General features: G+C 36.3%; 1 protein-coding gene across 4 annotated transcripts in view; it reads right to left on the bottom strand.

Moving 5' to 3' along the window:
- LOC148649166 (RNA-binding motif, single-stranded-interacting protein 1) overlaps positions 1–22,445 on the bottom strand; it is a 77,108-nt gene that overhangs the window by 7,223 nt on the left and 47,440 nt on the right. For 3 of the 4 annotated variants that reach the window (XM_088605469.1, XM_088605470.1, XM_088605472.1), the window contains exons 3-10: positions 19,052–19,110; positions 13,666–13,757; positions 7,976–8,133; positions 5,845–5,924; positions 4,811–4,926; positions 2,275–2,324; positions 2,079–2,166; positions 1,059–1,109 (exon numbers count right to left, since the gene is read on the bottom strand). In XM_088605469.1, the coding sequence (XP_088461595.1) occupies positions 1,059–1,109; positions 2,079–2,166; positions 2,275–2,324; positions 4,811–4,926; positions 5,845–5,924; positions 7,976–8,133; positions 13,666–13,757; positions 19,052–19,110 (694 nt within the window). The remainder of the gene's footprint in view (positions 1–1,058; positions 1,110–2,078; positions 2,167–2,274; positions 2,325–4,810; positions 4,927–5,844; positions 5,925–7,975; positions 8,134–13,665; positions 13,758–19,051; positions 19,111–22,445) is intronic. The other variant, XM_088605471.1, reaches the window with a different exon arrangement.

The raw sequence follows: 22,445 nt of genomic DNA, 5'->3' as shown, positions 1-22,445 counted from the left end.
ACCACAGACAGCTGCATGTTTATTCAATACAGCCTTCTGCCTGCTCAGGTTTCTGGATTTTTTCAAATGTAGGGATCAACTATCAGCTGTGAGAAACCGAGTTAAACTCAGGAAAAAATCAGAATACAAATGTCTTATGTCTGTGTAGTCAAATTGTGTAATATAATAGAGGCATCAGATTCAATAAGTTCCTTGTCACTTCTGAAGCTTTACTGCCTGCACAACTGATCAGTGGAGGTTTTTAACTTGCTTATATAACTGTCTCCGACTGGTATTTATCTGTTAACAGAAACAATGAGAATTTGGCTGAAGGGCACCATAGCAGAAAAGTTTTGTTTTTTGCATTACACTGTGATGAAAAGCCTTTTACCTGTAACTGGTAACGTAAGAGCTGATCATCGCTTAAAAGAAAAAGTGATTTAAGAGACAAATCACTGACAAAGCATGCATTTGACATTTAGTCCATACAGAGTAACCTACAACTACCACAGCCTTCACTACCCAAAAGCACTTATGGTCAAATTAATCATGCAGTTCTAGGTTGCTATTGCGCAGCAACAGAGGTGTGCTTTGATCTAAAAAAAACAACAAACCAAATGTACACTCACGAAATGCCTTCTGGAAAACTACTTCCTTAGCAAATCGGGATAAAAACTAGCTCTTACTACTCAAAACCACCTGTGAAAAAATGCAGACAGTATGAGTCATGAACACAGCATATGCTGAAGGCATTTCCTACTCTCCTCACCACGAGTTCCTGTGGTTAAAAAAACAGAATGAGTAAGCTGAAAGGAGCGATTCTGGAGTACTGTCTCAGTCTATAGTTGTACATCCAAAATTCCACAGGAGGATGTATACAATTCATTGAAGGGCATATCTTATATATATAGTCTTGTATATAATGACATATCATTATATCTTACATACACATCTCCTAAACAGCACTGGGGGAAAAAACTCAAGTCTTTTTTCTGAGCTGTAGTTTTTATTATGAACCTTTTATTAGTTGCAGCTGAGTAACCTATTATAGAAAAAGGGAAACAATTACCACAACTTACTGGATGCTGCATGATGTAAGATTGATGAGGCATCCAGGAAGGACTCTGTACCTGTGAAATCAGAAAAATCAGAAATTCCAAAGGTAAATATGGCACAGTAAGAGAATGATACTTCATAGAAGTTCAAATGCACTTCTCAGACACTGATGAGAAAAGGGGTATCCAAGTCTTTTGACAGAGGTGACTAAATCATTAGTATTTGTATGACAATTTAAAATTTGTAGTTTTAGATTTTGTTATAACTTGAGCATTGTGTACAATGGTTTGGTATTATCTAAAGAATAAGTTAAAAGGGCATAGCTTTGGTCTTGATGAAAGCTGCAATTTTAGCAACAATGTAATTCTAAGAAAGCTGCACTGTTCAGCAGAAGAAATTCTCCAGTGTATCTGTTCTCAGTCTGTGCAATCCCAGATTTACTGAAATGCCCTGGGGGCAACAGACCTGGAGTCAGTACTAAGACAGGGACTCCTGACAGGGCTGTGGGTTAATGCTTAATAGGCAAGCTTGTATGAAACGACTCCAGACGAGACTGACAAGACCGTATCTGGCAGAGCAATTCATGAGCACGGCGACAGAAGGGGATGATTCCTTGTTGAGAACGGCTCCAAGGGGAAAACATCCTGACTGAGACTCCGCAGGGGAAAGCACATGGCTTCTTTTGAAGCAACAGGAAGCTGTCAGTGAGTTGAAATAGCGAGTCCACCCTGCCCATGTGGTGTATTGTCTCCTGATTATGGCTTTCGGGCCTGGCTTTAACTACTCCCGCTCCAGTGATCAGGGGCACTCAGCAGTCTTAAAGAGAGCTATCCTGGGGAAAATATTACCTCTCAGGGCACTTAGAAACCTCCTTTAACAGCTAGGCTAAATCACACATTCCACATTTTGAATTGTGTCAATACAGCACTACACATCTACTTTCTATATCACAACTGGTCTTTTCTCTTAGCTACATTAAGTTAAAACAGCTCTTATGTCTTTTCTAAAGCAATGTAAATCTTCTAACAATGCTTAATACAAACCTGATATGTTGAAACTGGTGATATATATGGTGAAATAGAAGTCTGGGTGATCATCCTGTTCGCAATACTGTATGGTGGAGGATAAAATCTGCAGAAAGAAAATATTAACTCTAAAAATGACCTGATTCCATGTATAAACAAATAAACTTTGATCAAACTACTGATGTCTTTTTTCACTCCGCAGGAGTTATCTTACCCATTTTGCATAGCAGCAGCTGTAGGATCATATGTCAAAGTCATTCCAGCCTGGAAAAGCAAAAAAATAATTGCTTTTACCATTTAAATACAAACTTTAGAAAATGCTTGCTTACAAAATACAGAAAATATTTAACAAGGAAGACATTTTTGCCAATATGGAGCTAATTAAATAAACCTAAAACTGAAAGGGAATTTACCAAATTCATATTATTCACAAAAAACACATGCCTTGCATTAAATGAAAAAAACAGAAACATCTGTTGCTGTAAAAGGTACCTTGAAGACTATCAGCAAAATAAGGTACCTCAGAAAAATCCAATCTTTCTGCACTCTGAGATACCATATATACATGACAGAGCTAGAACTCAGTCCCTCAATAATGGTGGCCAACAAACAAACTGCACTGGGGCTTTTCCCAAGATGGATCTCGGCAATATTACACCTGCTTTCCATCAGCACAAACTTGCATGCGAGTTAAGGCACTCTTCGTGATTAGGAAGGGTTTGTAGAATACCATGTGCATGTCATTACCCTCATTAGTGCTATCGTTCCACAACCGAATAAATTAGCATGTGATTGGCATATTCAGCATATGCAAATGAACCCACCGCCTAATTTTTTTTATGTGCATGCATCGAGTGTCTTATAGCTTTGGATGCTCCTCATGGTGGTTTGTGAATATGGTGTTTAATTGTGTCCCCCTTTGGCTAATATGCTTATCATACTACTAAAATGTGTTTCATGACAGTCATTCATCGAAAATTGAACTAAAAACCTCCATCTGACATACATTAAAATTATAAATCAACTGGTAAAAATGGGATTACTGCAATTCCTGACTAAAATGCTTAACATGTTTCTGGAGAAGCACATTCTATGATAAATTAAGCAAATGATACAAGGAGAGAGATAATAAATATACACTTTTCCATATTCCAAACTATATGACAATATACAAGAATATATTTATAGAAATTAGTTTCATGCTTAAATTAGTGTGTTGGTGTCTCTAAAATGTACAAGTTCCAAAAGGAGGCCTGTGCTCTAAAAAAAAACGACATTCACACATTCTTTGCCTCTCTTCCTTAATTGAATTCAACACTAGAATAGGAACAGGTTTGGTGTGCATCAGTCTTCTTTATGGTCTGTAACAGTGACTCAACTGTTTGACTCTTACTTATTGAAAATGTCTAATTTCATTGCTTAAAACTTATAGGAAGGAAAACCAGCAGTTTGAGCTATACAGGTTAAGCTTGTGCATTTTTTGTACAGTCTGTATCAGGCCTTGATACTTCTCCCAGACCTTAAATAATAATAATAATAATAATAATATTTTTTTTTCATTCCAAAGGATCGCTAAGTGTTTTACATAGAAGCCCACCCGGGTGATGCATGCCAGCCATTATGCTTCCGCAGCCCCACTACACAGCAGTTCTGGTGAAAAATGACTTCAGCGATGGAATTAATGGGGATCAGGCTACACTGTACAAGCCCAGAGTGGAACTTAGTCAGGAGTAAATATCTGAAGTATATTTTTTAAATATAATTTGAATATTGAATGTTGTGTTTTAGCACAACATTTTGGATAATGCACAACTTTTCAGATGGACTGGACCCAGTGTCAATGGTCTTTACATTGCAATACTGTTTCCCAATAACCCTAACCTGTAGTTGGGTAAATAACATATGGCAGTAATGTAAATTTAAATACCATCACAAGGGTGAACAGTGTAATAGTGCATGTATAGTGCATGTACCGATACTGGTTTAATACTCTTTAATTCTTAGTTATTTTATTTAAGTCCACATAAAATACTGTTGTGATTACAAAAACAGTTTTATTTTCTAGTGATAAACACCTACAGTATTTACATTATTTAAGACATAGGGCAGGTTTGTGACCAGTTATTCCTGCTACAATGAAAACTGAATTCTATTCAACAAGCAACATTAGTGTGCAATGTTTAAAAGGACTACTTTCAAAAGACCCAAACCTCTTAAGTAAACAAAATTAGCAAACATACCAAAAAGGTTTGTAGGAGTCCTGCTTTTGTACCTATAGAGGTATAAGTGAATCCTTACAGAAATCTTTACAAAACAAAAAAGACTTCTGAAAATAAAACGTCTAAACTAAACATGATCTATTTTTCTAAATAAAGTGCTTAGATTGTTTGACAATTCGTTACTAAATAGTGCCCTTGTTCTTATCAAGAGGAGTAAAACTTAAGATGTTACAGTAACAGTCCCCTGAAAGTGGTCAGACAAGATCAGACCATGAGTGACACAGGCAGAGACAACGTAGACTATACAGGTCCTACACAGTGCTGTTATTCCCTACTTATCTTTAGAAAATAAACTGTTGTTCAGTGACTATTGTACCATATGTTCAGCTCATTTCTGTAAGCCAAAGACCCTTGTAGGGCAAAATGTGCTGAAACCAAAAAAAACTCTCCAGATGTTTTTTCTGCCAGTCCCAGATTTGAAACGTACAGAGTATTCTTACAAACTCATAGAAATGTTAAAGCGGGACTTACAAGTCTCACCTCGCCCTCCCTGGACCACGCTCTGCCATTCGGAACATATTTGTTCTGATTTGGTCTCTTCTTCTGGCCTCCATCTGCAAACTTGCATAATAAGGGTTCTGAGGGTGCTGTGGACAAGACAAAACCAGGCAACAGGTCTTTAAGTAGAAAAGCATGATGCTGTCAGATATCTGGAAATCAAAGCCTTAAGTTCTCCTTTTGAAAAATGCTGCAAAGCAAATAAATCAAAAGTGGCACCAACAGCTCAGTAATCCCCCTTTCCAAAAATCAACACGGGCAATTGCCTGCAGTGGCTATTTCAGTCTCATAATCCAATTAAAAAGCTTAAAATGACAAAGAAGGCCCCACATAGCCCTCAGGGAAGCTTTCTGCTGCTAATCAGCTGGATAGGACTTCCCACATGCCTTATTCTTTAAGGAGAAGAAAACATTCTTTGGGAAGGAAACTAATGAGCAACAAAAAAAGTGTAATAATAAATTTCAATGTAATGTGGCATACAATTTTAACTGACAGCCATTATAGACCACTTTGCTGATATGCCAAAAAATGAAATTTTGAAATAAACAGGTACAGACCATAAGGTTAGTTCTAAATTAAAGAATTTAAATATAGACCTGCATAAGAGATTCTCCTGCTGGATGTCTGCACACTGCTTTCAGTCCGATTTACACTTATCCAGAAAATGAAAGAAAATGCACTTTGTTGAAGAGCTGCACTTTTCATTATTCTTGTTACCATTTAACGTGTTTGCAGAATAAACAAAAAACACTGACAAAACTGCACTTTTGAATGGCACAGCTTAATTAAATGCAACCTGAGAAAAAAAATTACCCACATTGGTTCGATGGGTGGAAATACATTGGTTAAAAGGACTTTTCGGAACACCAGAACTTGGTTCTATATGCTGAGCCAATTTAAGAAAGATAGCTGTGCTACTCGTTTATCGTTATCCTTGTATTAACCATGTAGGCAGTGTCATGGCTTTAATCTCTATAGTAATTCAAAAATAAAAAAAAGATACTCACCAAGGACTCCAGGTGGCATCTTAATAAATTTTCCATTAAAGTGGGAAATGACTGCTTCACATTTCTCTGTTGATTCCATCCTGAAAAGCATAAAGAGAAACTCATACTTTCATGAGTGTTGTGGATTTTTGGTTATAATTTCTGACTAATCTTCCTGCCTTTAAGTCTTTACAGTTATTTATTGTAAATTGTTTAAATACTTCCTGTGTTGAATTCTGGAATGGGGTTTCTTCTGTGTGTATGTCCTCTCTGTGTTGTGTGAGTTTCCTCTGCATATTCTGGTTTCCACCCAACTCTATCTAGCAAAGACATGCTGGTTAGGTTAAGTGATGTCTCTAAAATTACCCATGTGCTTGTGTGCATGTTCTGCTATGGTCTGGCTTCCTGTCCAGGGTGTAGTCCTATTTTACACTCTATGCTTCTGGGATAGACTCCAGGTTGCTGTGAATTAGTTGGAATAAGCAGCTTTCTGACAATGAATGTATGCTTAATACCTACAATAAGATAATGATAATGATAATGATAAACTTACACTTTCTGCAATTTAAATCATGATTGGGGTTACAGAACAATGAGCATTTTTATGTGTTTTTTTTCTTTGGAAAAAAAAAGAATGAAGGCTCTTTGAAAACAAGAAAGCAAAAATTCTAGGACACATTGCAGGAAATGCCGATTTCATACACCAAGAGAAAAAAGCCTAGCCCGAAAAACCGATCAAAATGGCCACATAAAGGAATGTCAGAAACCTTTTGTACACTGTGGAGGTCTGCTAAGTTCACGTTTTCACTGAACATGTCAGCAAAATAGGAGACTAATCCCTACCTGCAAAATCAATTACACTGCAAGCCTGCTCAAGTGGTTAAAAAGCATATTTCATCGCAATTTGTTTGCCTGGTAACCCAAGCATGTAGGAGACTACCAATTCAAGTATAGGATAAAATGTTTTGCTTGTTCTCACTGGGATTCAGACAAACCTAATTTTATCACCTCTAGAGGGACAACTGGTTCACCACCCAAAACACATCCCCACTCATTAGACCTGCTGTGAAATAAAGCAGTGGCAATCCACAAAATAAAATACTTTTGCGGTATGTCTTACATATTGAGCAAATGAGGAGTTTTTCTAAAATGCCATCTACTCCAACTAAATTATACCCACAAATACATTTTGGCTTAAGTGTATTTCCAGAAAATGCTCTTTACACTCTGTAAATTAATTTTCAAGCTGAAACTTGAACATGCATAATAAGACAATTACAATTGATTTTAATGATTCACCACTTTCGTTTTAAGTAAACTGATTAAACATTCACTCTTATTCAAGTCTGAAAAGAAATTTGTTGGTCACTTTTTCAAGAGGTATAGAAATGGCAGGCTACCACTGTTTGTGTGTGGGAGTGTGTGCGGGGCAGGTTTTTATTCAGCTCTAAATATCGAAGCTTTACTGTGAAACACTATCATAGCATTTCTTCTGTTAAATCCATATGAAGGATACTGCTAACTGAAGTGGCAGGTGGGGGTTTTCAAAGCTTTTTACTGTAGAACACAATTTGCTGAAAGTAATAACAGAAGTATGTCGTCAACTAAGAGAGAAAAAGCTGAGAATATTTTCACTTAAACCATGATTGTGTGATTTGAACGAGCTCTACTCAAAGAGCTCATAAATATTAGGGAGTGAGCATGCCTGTAAATATTACAAAAGGATAAATGAAACACTTCTAATATAAATTACAAAAATGCAAACTGTACCTCACAGACATGTTTTAGTACTGAAAATGAAATACACTTACACCAATTCTTAGATGCTTCGCTTTTGCATTTTTTTAGCAAAACGTAAATGCTGCATGCAGGGCCTTGGGAATCATTCAGCTACCTTTAACAGTATATCAAGCTACCGTATTTCTATTGCTTACTAAAAGGCACACCAGTGCATACTACTCTTTTCAAGCCACCATCAGTCAACTTATAAATCTTACATTCTGTATACAGTAAAACAGAAACCTGTGTAACATACTATAAAACTAGAATAAGAAAATGATTATTGAAAGCATGCAGATATGAATTCCTAAACACTTCATTGGACAAACATGTTTGTCAAACACTGAAAACTCAAATATAGTAAAATACCTACCTCGCAAAGCCAACTCCTCTGCTTGCACCATTAGAATCACGTAATATTCGAGTGGATATGACCTGTCCAAAAGGCTTCAGCATATTTTCTAGTTCTTGTTCATCCATAGAGAGCGGCAGGTTGGAAATATAGAGGTTTGTAGGATCTTGCTCTTGTTGCTATTAAAACAAAACACTTTCATTAATAAACTTTATATGTGACTTTGCAACAAAATCCAGGAAAACTAAAAATTGAGTAAAACCTATATAATAAATTACCCAAGTAAGACATTGTTTTTTAATAGTCTAATTTTCAAACCACAGGTTAATATTAAAAGGCAAAATTTTATAATCTATCAAACCTGGAGGATGAATTTGATCTTCAGCTCTGAGATGACATTCATTTTCTAAAGCCCCATTAAGAAACTTTGTTTTAAGTGCAAAGATCACTTTTTCTAACTTGCTCTGAAGTTAAAACTTGTTCCAATTCATTCCGTCTTTCTTAGATTTTAGGCTAATAAAGGGTCACAGGGAAGAGTGATGAATTGCGTTTTGGATGTAGCCTGTGGCCTGTTCTTTCATACATCAGCTGATTTTTCTGTTCTGTGTTTTAATAGAGTCAGCAGAAACAGAAGATATGGAAAGAGGTCTGCTGAGAATACACAGCTCGCATTAATATTCATTACAGCAGCGCGTTCATACCCATAAGGAGAAAGGATTGGATTACTAGAGCAATAGGCTGACAAAAATTTAGATTGAACTATTAGCGAACAATGTATGCTTGCAAATTACCATCAACAACAAAGGTTGTTTAAACAAAACAGCATGACGGTTACACTGGGACAAAATTAAGCCACTGTATTTAACAACGCCACATGTACCAGTGCTGTCAATAACGCTTCCTAAAGGCCTAAGAGGGACAGACCGGTTGAAAACCTTAGCAGCCATCATTGTTTCGCCAGTCTTGAAATGTGGAGCGGCATGCAATTGACATTCAAGGGCAAAAGGTAGACTTTGCCTGGGGAATGTGAAATGACAGTTTTATTATTTTAATGTTTTTTTAATGCACTGGGAATTCTAATCCTAAATTTGCATAACTGGGGTATTCTCATGAGGCAATTTGCTCATGCACCTTGCTGAGTTTAGTTTGCATTAACTTTACAATGCATAATCAGCACAGGAACTCCAAATGTCATACTGATTTGCCAAGTTGATCTGGTGTCTGTGCAGAGTTATCAACTTGACTTTAAATTATGGTCTGAAACCCATTTTGAGGGAAATATTTAGCATTTACAGACATTTAAACAAATAACCAGAAAATAATTAAAAGTCACAAATCTTTCTGTAAATCGAACTTTCAGAAGTTCAGATAGATTTTCCCTTTTTAGTTAATATGTGAATCAGGTCACCTCGCAGACCTATCTGTTCAAGACTAACAAGCTCCAGTTCCTTTAACTTGAGCCCAGAGCAATCTGGCTGCTCTTCTCTGAACTAATTTCAGAGCAGCAATAATTTTTTACAAAATTTAAACAAAACATCCCTTTATCTAAACCTATTATTTTTAACTACATGTCCACATGTTGTAGGATTTTCATTGCTTCTCCAAATTGTTTAAAAGAAATAATTTCAATAGAAGCAACTCTGAGAAACTTTTATGAGCTCTATGTCACATTTACTGTACATTTGCCATACTATGTGAAGTCCATAAAAATCTTGTTAATATGCAAGAGCAAAAAAAGAACAAATCTGTTTTTATCTTTTACAGATGGAGACTTAAATGAATTTCAGTCCTTTGATCATGAAAACTGAAGTCATGAAAAGGAACAGGATGTACAAATTTCTCAACCATCATGGTTTTTGGGAAATCAAAATTATATTTGTTTACCTATGCAAATTACTCACTTTTATCTCTCAGTTAAAATGAGCAGATCCAATTACAACAACTTTACTTAGAAAATGGTTGCTAATGTCTGCATTTTTCAAATTTTAAGCATGTTTAATTTTACCACATATGACAGGACAGCTTTGTTTTAAGCCGAGTATCATTAATACATATGCTGAGCATTCATTTGGCAGACGTTCACTGTCTTTAAATTGAACAGACATGACAAAGGTAAATGCATTACGCTGCTTATCATTTCTAATCATCAGAAAGTAGACTGTGAAAGTCACATGGTTATATTATGTGAGGCCAACACTGCAATGCCTCACATATTCGTTGCAGTCAGTCTTCTGGAATTCTGCTAGATTATGCTGAACCTAGACAAGCATGTGGTGGTTCACTGATCTGAGCCCTAGATGCCACGTTACCCCACCTTATCTCACAAATGTTAAACGGGGCTCAAGTCTCATGAATATTGTAGGTCATCCACAAAAGACCTGTCACCTTTCCATTTTCCCCAAGAAAAACATCGTTACACAGGCAACATGAGGATGTGCGTCACTCTGCTGAAATTCTGTCGTGTCAGGATGAGAGAGCAGGAAGGACAGCAAGAGAGGATCCAGGACTTGATCACACGTCAAGTCACGCAGTCGCACCGATTAGCATGTCAATCTGCACGCGAGTGCCACACTTGACAGCCTCCGTCAGGGTGATCTACACAAAACCGGCTGAGGCATTGCTTATGTAAGGGGCAGGCACAGGAGGTATTTTTGGGGGGTTTCAAATAAATATGGAATGCAACAGGAAAACTGATGCCAGTTCCTCTTGTCAGTTCTCCTTCTTAATAACTACAGGGCAGCATGACCCTGGACACATTCCAAAACTGGACAGAGGAGTGGCTACTAAGTGTTGTTTTTAGTTTAAATGAGGGTGCAACAAAACTTAAACTGTCTCCTGCCAAATGACGCCGTGCCTACAAAGCTGGGACCAATACTGCTCCCATCAACCCATTCTGTAAAATCAACGAACACTGGCAACCAACTGTTGTGTGGTTCGCCAATTTGAAAACAATGAATATTTAGCCACCTCTTCACACTAACTACTGGTTGTTGCAATTTCTGATACAGTGGAATTTGCCAAGTTTGAAATTTCTGGATTTGAACACCCCTGATGGCGAGCAACAGTACACAGCCTTTGCCCAGCCTCTAACATATCAACGGCACAAAGGCTTTGCTCTCTTGAGAGGCAGGGCATATTTGTCGTTCCCTGCATTTTTTCCTGATTTTCTCTAGCTTTGATATTAAAAAAAATCTTGAGTGCTCATTATTTCAATTTTAAAAATTAAAACCATTTGACCAATATACCCAAATTCTAAAAACATACATGTATAAATAGTAATAGGCTCTTCCTGATGTTCATTAGGATTCTCATTTCTAGACCCCTAATAAGGAGTGCCAACCACCATTTCGAAATTTGTAATTGTCTTCCAATAAAATAAAGTTAAAAAAATCAAAATAAAGAAATCAGTTATCGGGGTAGATTTCAAATTTTGAAATTTTACAGAAGAATCCAAAAGATAAATACTATTCAAAGAAAATTCTCACATAAGGGGTTTACAGATATTCTATAAATACCTTGCCTCAAATTGAGTTATAACATTTGGTAATGTAAACAAAAAAAAAAAGCTGAATGTAGCTTTTAAACAACAAATGTTTGTCCAGACTAGAGGTCCTTCATGATGCAAGAAAGTCTCACTCATCATCTGAAAGAAATTAACAAGAGAAAAAATATTCCCTGTGCGTGTGGAACAGCTCCTAAAATGCAGGAAAGAAATTTGGCAGAAAGATAAGACATCTGTTTTTGCAGTGAATGGGGTCACCAGCAAAACAGCCAGTCGTTAAACATCATGTGACTGGGGAATGTTCACAGAACTCAAGATCCGCTGATAGAAAAGGGATTTAATGGTTGTCTTCGCCTATAAAGAATGTGCTGCTCCTGGGGTGAGGCCTGTTTCTGAAGTCTATGTTGAGGATTTAAATGGGAAATGAACTTTAATTTGCTCTGCTTCTGTGTAAAAGCATTCACCATTTTATAGATAGAAATCTACACTGTTTCAATTTCTAATTTTCAATTATAAGACACCATAGTCATATTTAAAATGTGTATTTTTGAGTCAAATTCTTAACTTTGTTTTAGAAGTACAGAACATTTTTTTAAAGCCAGATAGGATACACCCCATTGCTCTTTAGAAAATAACACATGCTGAACAGTTCTTTAAACACTGAAACAAATGAATTTTAAGCCCTTGCAAGTCATGGAAATGACGATTAAAAGCCTGAAGTCTCTAGTGTTTATCTAGAACAATACCTGGATTAAAGCCTGGGTTGCTTAACAAAACAGCTTTATCGTAATTAAAAATTAAATACTGGCCACAGATGCATGTCAAGAAGGTCATATTATAGAGCTGGGATTAACAGGGAATTTAATTTGAATATTCCTGTTTAGCTTTTATAGTCTGATTCCCTGGGTTTACTGCTCAGGTTGCCATAACAACCTCCAATTATTTACTTCCCTTTCTTCAGTTCAAGAATGTAAACCACCTAATTCCCAGCCATTACAGTAGTAGTGCTCTTTGAAGACCAACAAAAAGAAATCACTGCCCAATTGACTCTCAGCAAAACCTAAAGTCAAAACTATTGCAAGGCACTACACTCCTATGTCTGGTATATTTCAGACAGACCATAGTCAAACAGACCATAGAACAGTAACAATGCTGTCAGGTTTGTTATGCAATACCATAAATTAATTTCATGTTACCAAATGTTAGCAGTCTTGGTTAACAAAAAGGTATACACATCCTTATTTTGGGCAAGAAACCATCTGCCCTCCAAATGCTTTAGTAAGAATTGTTCCACCCAAATTGCTTACAGGTTCCACTTCCTAACAAGTTGGTTTGACTTTTCTGGGGGAATGAATTGAGTTTCTTGCATGAATGAGCACTGCTTGAGATATGTTTTCTTGAACTTGAAAACACCTTCAGGTTTTTGCAACTAGGTTGTACATGGTTGTAAGTTTATCAGGTCTCTGTTGGTATTTAAATAAAGGCACTTGCAGGAGTTAAATAATTTTCAGAAGCAGAGTGTTCTTCTGTCACTTAAATAATCGCAGACTATGGTAATGAAACAAAGAACCTAAAAACAGTCAGGATGATTTTGCAACAATGAAGTAGTAATATGCTGAATCCACTAACCAGAACGATAGTACTATATATATCTGAAAGGCTGGACATAGTGAACTGCCTGTTTTCATATTCAACGTTCACTGTATCAGTTTTAAGGAACTATTTTTGTATTGTAAAAGTAGTATGATTTTTCAGATCTTCACAATGGAATTGTTAAAACCCTGGAACACTGATTAGGATAGGTTATGCAGAATAAACTTCAAATGTGTAGCTACAGTATATATGAAGTGAATGGTTTCTGATAAACTAGTATCTGATCATTTTAATCTCAATGTCACTTGCCATCTAACAATTTACATGTACTGTATTCATGCTGTTAATCACAATGGCTCAAGGGTTATTAACCAGTAAAACAGATGTTCTAAGTTTTCCCTCTCTTGACTTTTTCCAAGGCATTCCTGTTTGTTTTTTGGGGATGGCAGCTTAAAACATGTCTACTGGAACTGGCAGATAATGCAGAGCATATCTGATAATCTAAAAGTACTGAGATGATTTACCATAACTATCAAAAATCCATTTCTCATTCCCAGATGGTATTGCCGTAGTTTGGTAATCAGAATGCAATGTGACATTTAAATCAGATTTTTACCTTTGCCATCTGGGCCTGGACACCATTTGACTTCAAAGCAGTAACAGCTTTTTGAGCAGCAGCTGGGCTGTCAAAATCCACAAAGCCATAGCCTGAAAAAGAACACAATTACTCACCTTAACACATGAGGAAGGTTCATCTCTTCACAAAGTAATTGCACTTGCGAAAGGGCTTTTTAAAGACAACACAGAACCGGTTTCAAATACAAATGTTACTATGGGAGAATTAAGATTAATATGGGGGAAATAGCTTTGGGTTACATAACATTATTGAATGCCTCGATTTTTATACAATTCTCTTGTAGGTAAAACCTGTTTCCAAAGATTTCCCGAGATGACTGCTTCACCACAGCTTCAACAGAAAAAAAAGTGACTCCACTTTTTCTAAATGTCTACACATCCACCGAAAAGGAATATCATAAAAACAGAACAACGAAGACAAGCTCCCTAATACAACTAATATTCTTAATCATAATGACGGAAATAAGGGTGAATAATAAGACATGCTTAAGCTTTGTCTTTGTTTAGAATTTCAACATTTAAATGAGATCCAGGTACACGGATACATACAGTTCAACAAGAAAAAATGAATAAAAAAAGCATTTAAGCACTCCAGCTCAGATATAACACATCTACCTCCATACTACATTGGGTTTTACTGTACAAGAAAACAGCATATTTGGCAGTTTCCCCATTGTGACTGCATGGTTAAGTGGCACCAATAATGTTACTTCCACAGTATATCATAAAACGTGTTAATTCACTTAGGTACTGCAGTAGATTATGCTTCTTCTGATTTTGATTTTGCTTTAAAATACAGTAGACAAAGCATTGCATGTGATCAAATAAAGGGGCACATATCTCTGGATTAATTCCTAACCTACTGTGGCAGCATCTATTGGTTTCATGTTTAAAGAGTCAAACATTCAAGATTTTTGTTGGAATAGCATACAGAGTCAACAACAAGGACTTAGTGAAACCTGGATACGATAACCAGGCAAGGCTGCAGAAGCTGATAACAGGAATACATACTTCAAGTTCCAGCTCACATGCTTGGTTACATCTATGCACAAAGATATGTTTTATGTATCAATTGATAATCATTTACAGTATCATTGTAAAGATAACAGATACATGTTCTTGTGAAAATGGGCTAAGCTAAGCCTAAACAAGTAAATACAAATATGGAAATACAAATTTATGAGACTGTTCTGAATTACAGCTGTAGGCAATAAACTTACTAAATTTTTACTTCTTGGGGGCAACTTGAGAAATAAAGAAATGCAATTTTGAGCACACTGCAAAGCACTAATATAGAACCCAGTAAGAAATTTTCAAGGTAATTTATTTGTGCAATATTATGATTTTGGAACCATGCTTCTTACAAGGTTTCACCACTAAACCTAGTGAAAGCGTTTGATACAACCTCTGAGGCTCATTAACACTTCCTTGTGGAGAGGTTTTGATGATGCCACAAAGTGCCATACGATGGCGACTTTCTCTCAGTACAATTCTCAGGGCAAATAATGCTGTGGACAGAAAATACGAGGCATTTACCAGGAAGAAACATTCCAAATTAAGAACTTGAGATGACAAAGCTAGCACAGGAATAAGTATATTAACAAAATGTTATTATGTGTGCAGTTATGTTTATATATACATATATGGAGTGCCTGTACAGTAGAGATGCACAATTCAATTTACATTGTGGGTGTTATCTTAACCAGGCAGTGTAGCCTGCATATCCATATTTAGATATTTTAAACAGAAAGCGCAGGGTAATTGTTACAAGAGTACATGCTACATTGAAATAAGGGGCATACATCATACCAAAGTTGCTGAACCCGTGACATCTTTCTAACAGATGTATACATAAGCTGTCTGACTTCAGGAATACATGGATAATATCTGCTATAGGGTGAAGGCAGGTAGCAAAGCTGCTACTAGTAAAAAAGCATTCCATCAAATACTGTGCCTTCCAGAACTACTCACATCACCCAAAAAAATGGTAACATGAAATCTGCAACAATTTGGTTCTTTGGAAGTGCATTGGAAGCCTCGATGTACAGAGACAGACCTCAAAAGTTTCCTGTTCTGCTGGGGTATAAAATGGGGAACACAGATGATATTCAGTAGTAGCGTACATTGTTCAGAGCAAAGATCTCTCAGAAGACCACAATCAAAATACTGATCATGTAAAAATTAACTAAAAGCTTAATCTAACAGTTTTAACTGTAGTGTCCATTATTAAGACATTTCAGGCTATTGCTGTAATGAACAATAAAAAGGCTGCAAGTGTATCTTGCCACCACAGGGTTTCAACAAGTAGTTCAGAAGGCAACTGTAAACCCAAAGGCTGGAGGTCTCCAACACAACTCCAGTGTCAGTAAAGATCACAATAACGTGCCAAGACTGGCAAATTACATCTGAATCACAATTAAACCACGTGTAAAATTGACCTTTTTGGATACGCTCATCAGGTCCGGAGTAAAAAAGGCAAAAAACTCACATCCAGAGTGAAAAATGGCAGGTGGTCTATTATGTTTTGTATTAATGGGTGCTGAAGAGTCTTTTAAGATGAGAGAAATCCTGCAACGTGTAACAAGCCACTCTGGCCAAACACCTGGTTCCCTCTGCCAAGACACTCTAGCGTGCCCACAACGGCCATTCCAGTATGACGATGATCCAAAGCATACATCCAAAATCAACAGAGGTCAATAACTGCTCACAAAATACATGCTCTTGATTGGCCATTTAGTTTTTTAGACCTCAATTTAACAGAACATTTGCGGTCTGAACTCAATGAAGCAGTTCACAAACGGAAAACATGGGCTCTGAGGAACATAGAAATTATGCCTAGAGGAATGATCCAATGAAATAGTTCCCCCACTGATATGCAAACACCTCATAACACTACAGGAGGCATCATGTCAGTGTAATCTGTGCCAGAGGAGGACTTACAAAAATACGACCTACAGAGGTGTGAAAAATGTCCCCTCGTGTTTTGTGGACTTAAATTATGCTTGACAAATTTCATGTTCTTCTGTGCAACACTATTAAGATGATACTACAACATTTGCAGATTTTCCTAAGCAAAACAATCCAATTTATTGGACATAATATTTTTATGTCCTAATTCATCAGGAAAAAACCTGGTATGCACTGTAAATAACAGACAATTACTTTCAAATTTAAACATGACGACTGACTTATCTAACTATATTTTACTTGATTCTCAATTAATATTTTATATTTACATGAATCCAATCAACAGAAATACTGCTAATAGCAAGAACACTGGAAGTCGATGTGTTACTTGTTTCTATGAGGCAATAAAGTATAACCTCCATTATATATTAATTGTAATACCTAATTATACTCTATATGAAACAAACAACTGTAGTATGTACTCATTATAGGCAAAATGTTCACTAAGTTTTATGCCTGAAGTCTTCAGGATGCTTAATAATAATGTTTTGATGTTTGAAGTGCAATAAGTGCAACAAACGTGGTGTTTGAGGCCTTTACATAATGGCTGGATGAAATTTTAGATTCACTTAGCTACCAATGAGCAAGATGGGTCAAACAGATCCTTTTTATTAGAAGACTTTTCTACGTACTTACAATTCCTTTACATTCACTGCTTGAGGACACTGCAAAGTCATATGGGCTAAACACCATTGCAACAAAGATGGTGCTGCATAACACTGACACAGGATGCAGAAGGCATCATGCTAATAGTGTTGTAGCCAATTCAGTGCCAACACCAGCTTTTTTTCTCTTCTCCAATTCCTCAACACTGAGATGCTACAGTTGAAGCCCCCCCAAAGGGTATGTCGTAGCTCAAAGGGCCAATGATTGTCAACACCCATTGTGCAGTGATTGGTTTAGCACAAACTCATTTCACTACTTGTCACTTGTGCTGGGTGCCAAGTTCGCTTAAAATCTCTCTTGGCTAAAGACACTCCCTCCAGAACTGGCACTATGACTGCAGATTTCCTCTGCCATTGGTTAATAAAATCAGGCACAAATAGTTCAGTTAAAAAAGCAATCAAGAACTACTATGCCACTTTAACACACACTAAAGCAGCCATTTACAGAACATGTAATCCTTGCAGATTTGCGTTATGCAGTGATGGCCAGCTCTTAGCAGCTTTGGCCTTCTCAGGCAAGGACAAAGCTCTTTTCTCATTTCATTTCTCCTACAAAAAAATGGACCCAGTGCCAGCCAATGCTGCGCATGTCAGCTTTACTCAAGTCAAAGTGGCAGCCTGGGCGTTGTGCTCAGCATGGGCCATCTGCCAGTCTTGCAAACCTCCAATGCCCTTCTATGAAAGTGCAACCTATACAGTATCTGGCATTTTTTTTAAAAAAAGATACCTTATGCTTTTTCTCCAGCTGTTTTATTCCGAAGAAAACACTCCTCCCATTTGTTCAGAGTGGAGCTGATGTTGCTGTGATGCTGTTTTACGACAAGCCATCATACTTACGTGCCTTTCAAATTACAAATATTTGCATTTCCCATCACCCTGTAATGAGCATTTATTAAGGGGAACTGACAGGGGGTAAAATACCATCACCATCTCATTTACGTGAATTGAAGATGGATACATATGCAAAGAATAATTTTCAGCCCCGATAATGATCCTGTCATATATTCATGAGCTATTTAGGAAGGCAAGGAAGGTTTTACAAGCATAAAAATCACAAATTTGTACCAACTACCGAAATAACATTTTGTAGCTATGTTCCAATGTATTTAATAAATTATCTAACAACAGCTTTAACTATGAGTTGTTAGCATCATGAACTTTATTTAAAAATAATCTTTTTAACTTTACCTTATTGTGATATTTCTTTAAACTGATTTGGTAATATGGTCTGCACTGTGTAGATATTCTCAAAAGCATACAACTGTAGAATAAAAAAAAATGTTTTATATAAAAGTGTTGTGGAAAAAAAAGCTGCTTCTGGGTCTGGTTTCCTCAAAAATAGCTGCCAACACCAAGAGTATCCAGAAGAGACTGTAAACAGATCTGAACCTGGGTTTCCTCCAATAGCTGACATAGTGCACAACTGACAATCAACTATTAGAAGAACAACTTGACTTGGCAACTTTCACCTAGCAGTGCTATAAGCGAAGATGCCAATCCCAGATTTCTTCAAACATGGGTGAGAAAGAGGAAGCTGGAGTAAAGGTGAAAAAAGTTCCTTTCATTGTATTGGAGGCTGGGACAGGATACTGAGCAGTGCCTTGTCAGAATGAAGTTTTAAGTGCACAAACCTCTACTCATAGTCATTATTGGAAGTGAGAATTGAACACAGGCTAAAAAGACTATATGTATTTGAGGGAAGCCAAGTGTTTCATAGAAAAAATAAGATCATACCTTTGCATTTGTTTGTAGTCTTATCCAGAATAGCTTTTGTGGATACAATTTTGCCATACCTGCGAAAGAAGAAGAGATTGTTTTATATGGATTAAAAGTCTCACTGCAGTCAATTTACAGTGAAAGAGGCACTCAGCTCAAGAATCCATGACTTCATGTATAAAGCATTGGGGTGCAATAGTAAGCAATTTCCACTTGGATACAAGTGCTTTCAAAATATGAGTCTTCATTGTGCAACTTCCTTTTTAAAGAAAATCAGACAATGTAATTTTCTAAAAAAATCTGGATGCGTTTTCTTTACAGACAAAGCAGAGCCACAAAGGGTAACTTGTCACCCACATGACAAAAAACAGATTGACAGCCACTTTCATATTTATGAACATGTTCTTCGAGGTGATAGTTAAATGTAATAAATATGGTTCAAGTCAACAGCATAAAGATTCAAAATTTCTTCTCAGTATTTACAGTCCAGAAGAAAACCTATTTAATGTAGACAGGAAAGAGTAACTTGGCAATTAGAACTGGCCATAACTATCCAAACCCTTAGGTGATCCTGTAACATAAATGTGCTTATTTTCTTATTTTTAAGGATTAAAAAGCTAAAAAAAAAATCAAATGCTAACTCTTAAAACTGAAGTTAAAGACTGCATTTTAACCTGATTCATCATACTGCACAAGAAAGTAGTAAGAGAAGAATATGAAGGGCTTTTTCACCGTTACCTTGACCAGTTATCCATGTGTAGTGCTAAATTAAACTCAATGTCAAGTACCAAATTGTAATAAATCATTATTACCAAAAGAAACAACAGTATGATAAATTAATTTCTTAATGGAAATTAGTTACTTGGGAGTGCAAGTATCTGGAAATGTGTACAATATGAAGTCAACAATATTGTTTCTTGGAACCAGAAAGTGTGTCATTTCCTGAGATACAACGTCACTGTGAGAAGTGGTGCTGTTATTAAAGATACAGCAATCAATTACACCACATTGTGATGGACAGCAATGCTAGGACCACAAACAAAGGTGGATCTAATATTAAGCTAATTTAAATGGCCTCTTAGTTTTCCTTTATTTTCTTTCTGCAGTGCGCCTGTTACATTCTTTCTGCTTAAACTTTGCAAACCTGAAGAAAAACAATCACTGTAGGGGGAAAGCAATCTAGCAGATTTTAGTGTATTGTGCACACTTCCTCATGAATTTTGAAAAGTCGCTTCAGGAGCAGTTTCTGAGTGGCTAAGTACCAGCACATGCAAAAGAAAATCAGGCCTCACAGAAAACTGTAATAACAGGATTTACAGCATTCAACGACTAGGCATAAGGAATAACATAAGGAGGATATAAATGACTCTTATAATTGTGGAGAAGTCTAAATGGTAACATGTTACACACTCCTTTCCAGCTCTTACTTTTCTATTTATCCATTCTAAAAGATTAATTTCGTGTTAACACTGAATGTTGGTGGATTGTTTCATACGCAATGGCCTTGCACAAAATTAAAATGTTTCTTACTTTAATTCTAAAAATGTAGGCCACTGTAAGTATATATATTTACAAATAAAACTAGAGAATTATTCAGCTTGACCAGTTTAACTACTAGTTAAAGTAACAGCAATGACAGAAAAAACTGACCCTTAAATATAAATTTAACTTATTTAATCCAAAACAATAATTACATCTCAATTACAGAACTTTTATGTTAAATGACTGCAACTGTGGTTACTCTAGCTGACAGTTTATACAGGTATTTCTGGTGTGTGTGCACAATAGTCCGTATGTCTTACCAATATATAGGAGCAAGGAGTAGGTTTATTCCATGCTGAAAAGAGGAGACAAGTTTCCTTTCTCCTCTTTTCAGTGTAGAATAAACCTACTACTGGTTCCTTTGTAGCCTACGCATGCTGAGGCAGCTACCCACCTGAACTACTTTTCAATATATAGGCCTATATTTCAACTGGACTACTCAAAATATCTCAGTGCTTATATTTTCAAATAATGTTTTTTTGGTGAGTACTATATAGGCAGTGATGTAATGCATTACACCCATGACATATATTGAGAAAATGAAATTTAATAAATCATTCCCCTTCTTTAAAGCAAAAAATACTATACTGAAGAAGCCAAAATTGTGGGAGTCAGGAATAAGCTGTCCACCAAACCCGATTGTTTATATTCTTCCAAGACACAGCTGGATGAGACCAGTCAGATCAATTAACTACTAACTACCAAATGGACTAGATGGACCAAATAGCATTTTATTGTTTGTGAGTGTTCTTATGTTCTTAAGAAGATAAAAGAAGTTCTCTTTTACTTAGATTGAAGAGGTAGCTGTTTTAGGATTAAATCATTTTGTCCAAAAAATAACTAATTTTAAATAGTTATAATGTTACATGGCTATTAGAAGCTGTCAAAGTAACTTCAAAATGTGCAGTGATTTTTGCACCTCATATATTACACATACGTTTTTCATTACTACTCAACATCCAAGAATCCAAGAAACCCCTTTGGCAACATGGGTTTTATGGAGATTAAAGAGCCTGCCATTAAAGATTAAAGAAACTACAAACAAAGCACTGCTATACAAGCTCAAAAGAGAGACTGACCCTTGACCTGGAACAGGAAGTAAACCATGAGTTGAATATTAATAAGTCTGATACTGACCCAAGACCCTCAACTTTATGCGATTCTCACAAGGTCTCAATGCCTTTAGCCTCTCTGTCATGAGTCTTTTTAACTGTGCAAAATATGGTTTTTAATAAATATACACACCAAATAAGAGAGATGGACCAAATGGCCTTCTCCTGTGTGTCTTACCACTTCCGTTCTTAAACTTTTCAAACTAGAAAAATCAAAATTAAACAGAAAAAAGGTTTGTAATATTGAGTTTTCTGCATTTATGATGTTTCAAGCCAACAGACCGATTTTACATACATTTACAAAATATAGTTTAATTAAATGATTTAGAAACTAGAAACAGACTATAGGCTACAAATAGAAAAGAGAATAAATGTATCCTGTACAGTAGTAGTCTTCGCTTCAAACCAAGGTATACAAAACAGCAGCGGACTAATCTCTTTTATTCTATTGTCTAGTCTTAGCTTTGAACCTTGTAGAAAATTCCACTGATTCAGTGAACCACAGTCATTCAAACTACATAGCAATTTTGTATTTCAAGCTAGTCTGTTTACAATGTCACATGAAACTGTGACATGTATAAGACTATGAATATTAATTAATCCTTCAGTGTGAAACAAAGATGGAAATTGTTGTCGCTTTTCTTTAAATCTTGGGGTAAAAATATTTATGTAAGGAGTCTCTTAACATGGCAAAATAAAATTACCAAGGTATTGTTTCAGACAACAGTGGAACACACCTTTTGAATAGTTTTCACTAG

Source organism: Lepisosteus platostomus, chromosome 14 (assembly GCF_059453375.1).
Source record: "Lepisosteus platostomus isolate fLepPlt1 chromosome 14, fLepPlt1.hap1, whole genome shotgun sequence".
Classification (NCBI taxonomy): Eukaryota; Metazoa; Chordata; class Actinopteri; order Semionotiformes; family Lepisosteidae; genus Lepisosteus; species Lepisosteus platostomus.
Note: the sequence above shows the minus strand (reverse complement) of the source record. Positions and strands in the feature narration are given on the sequence as shown.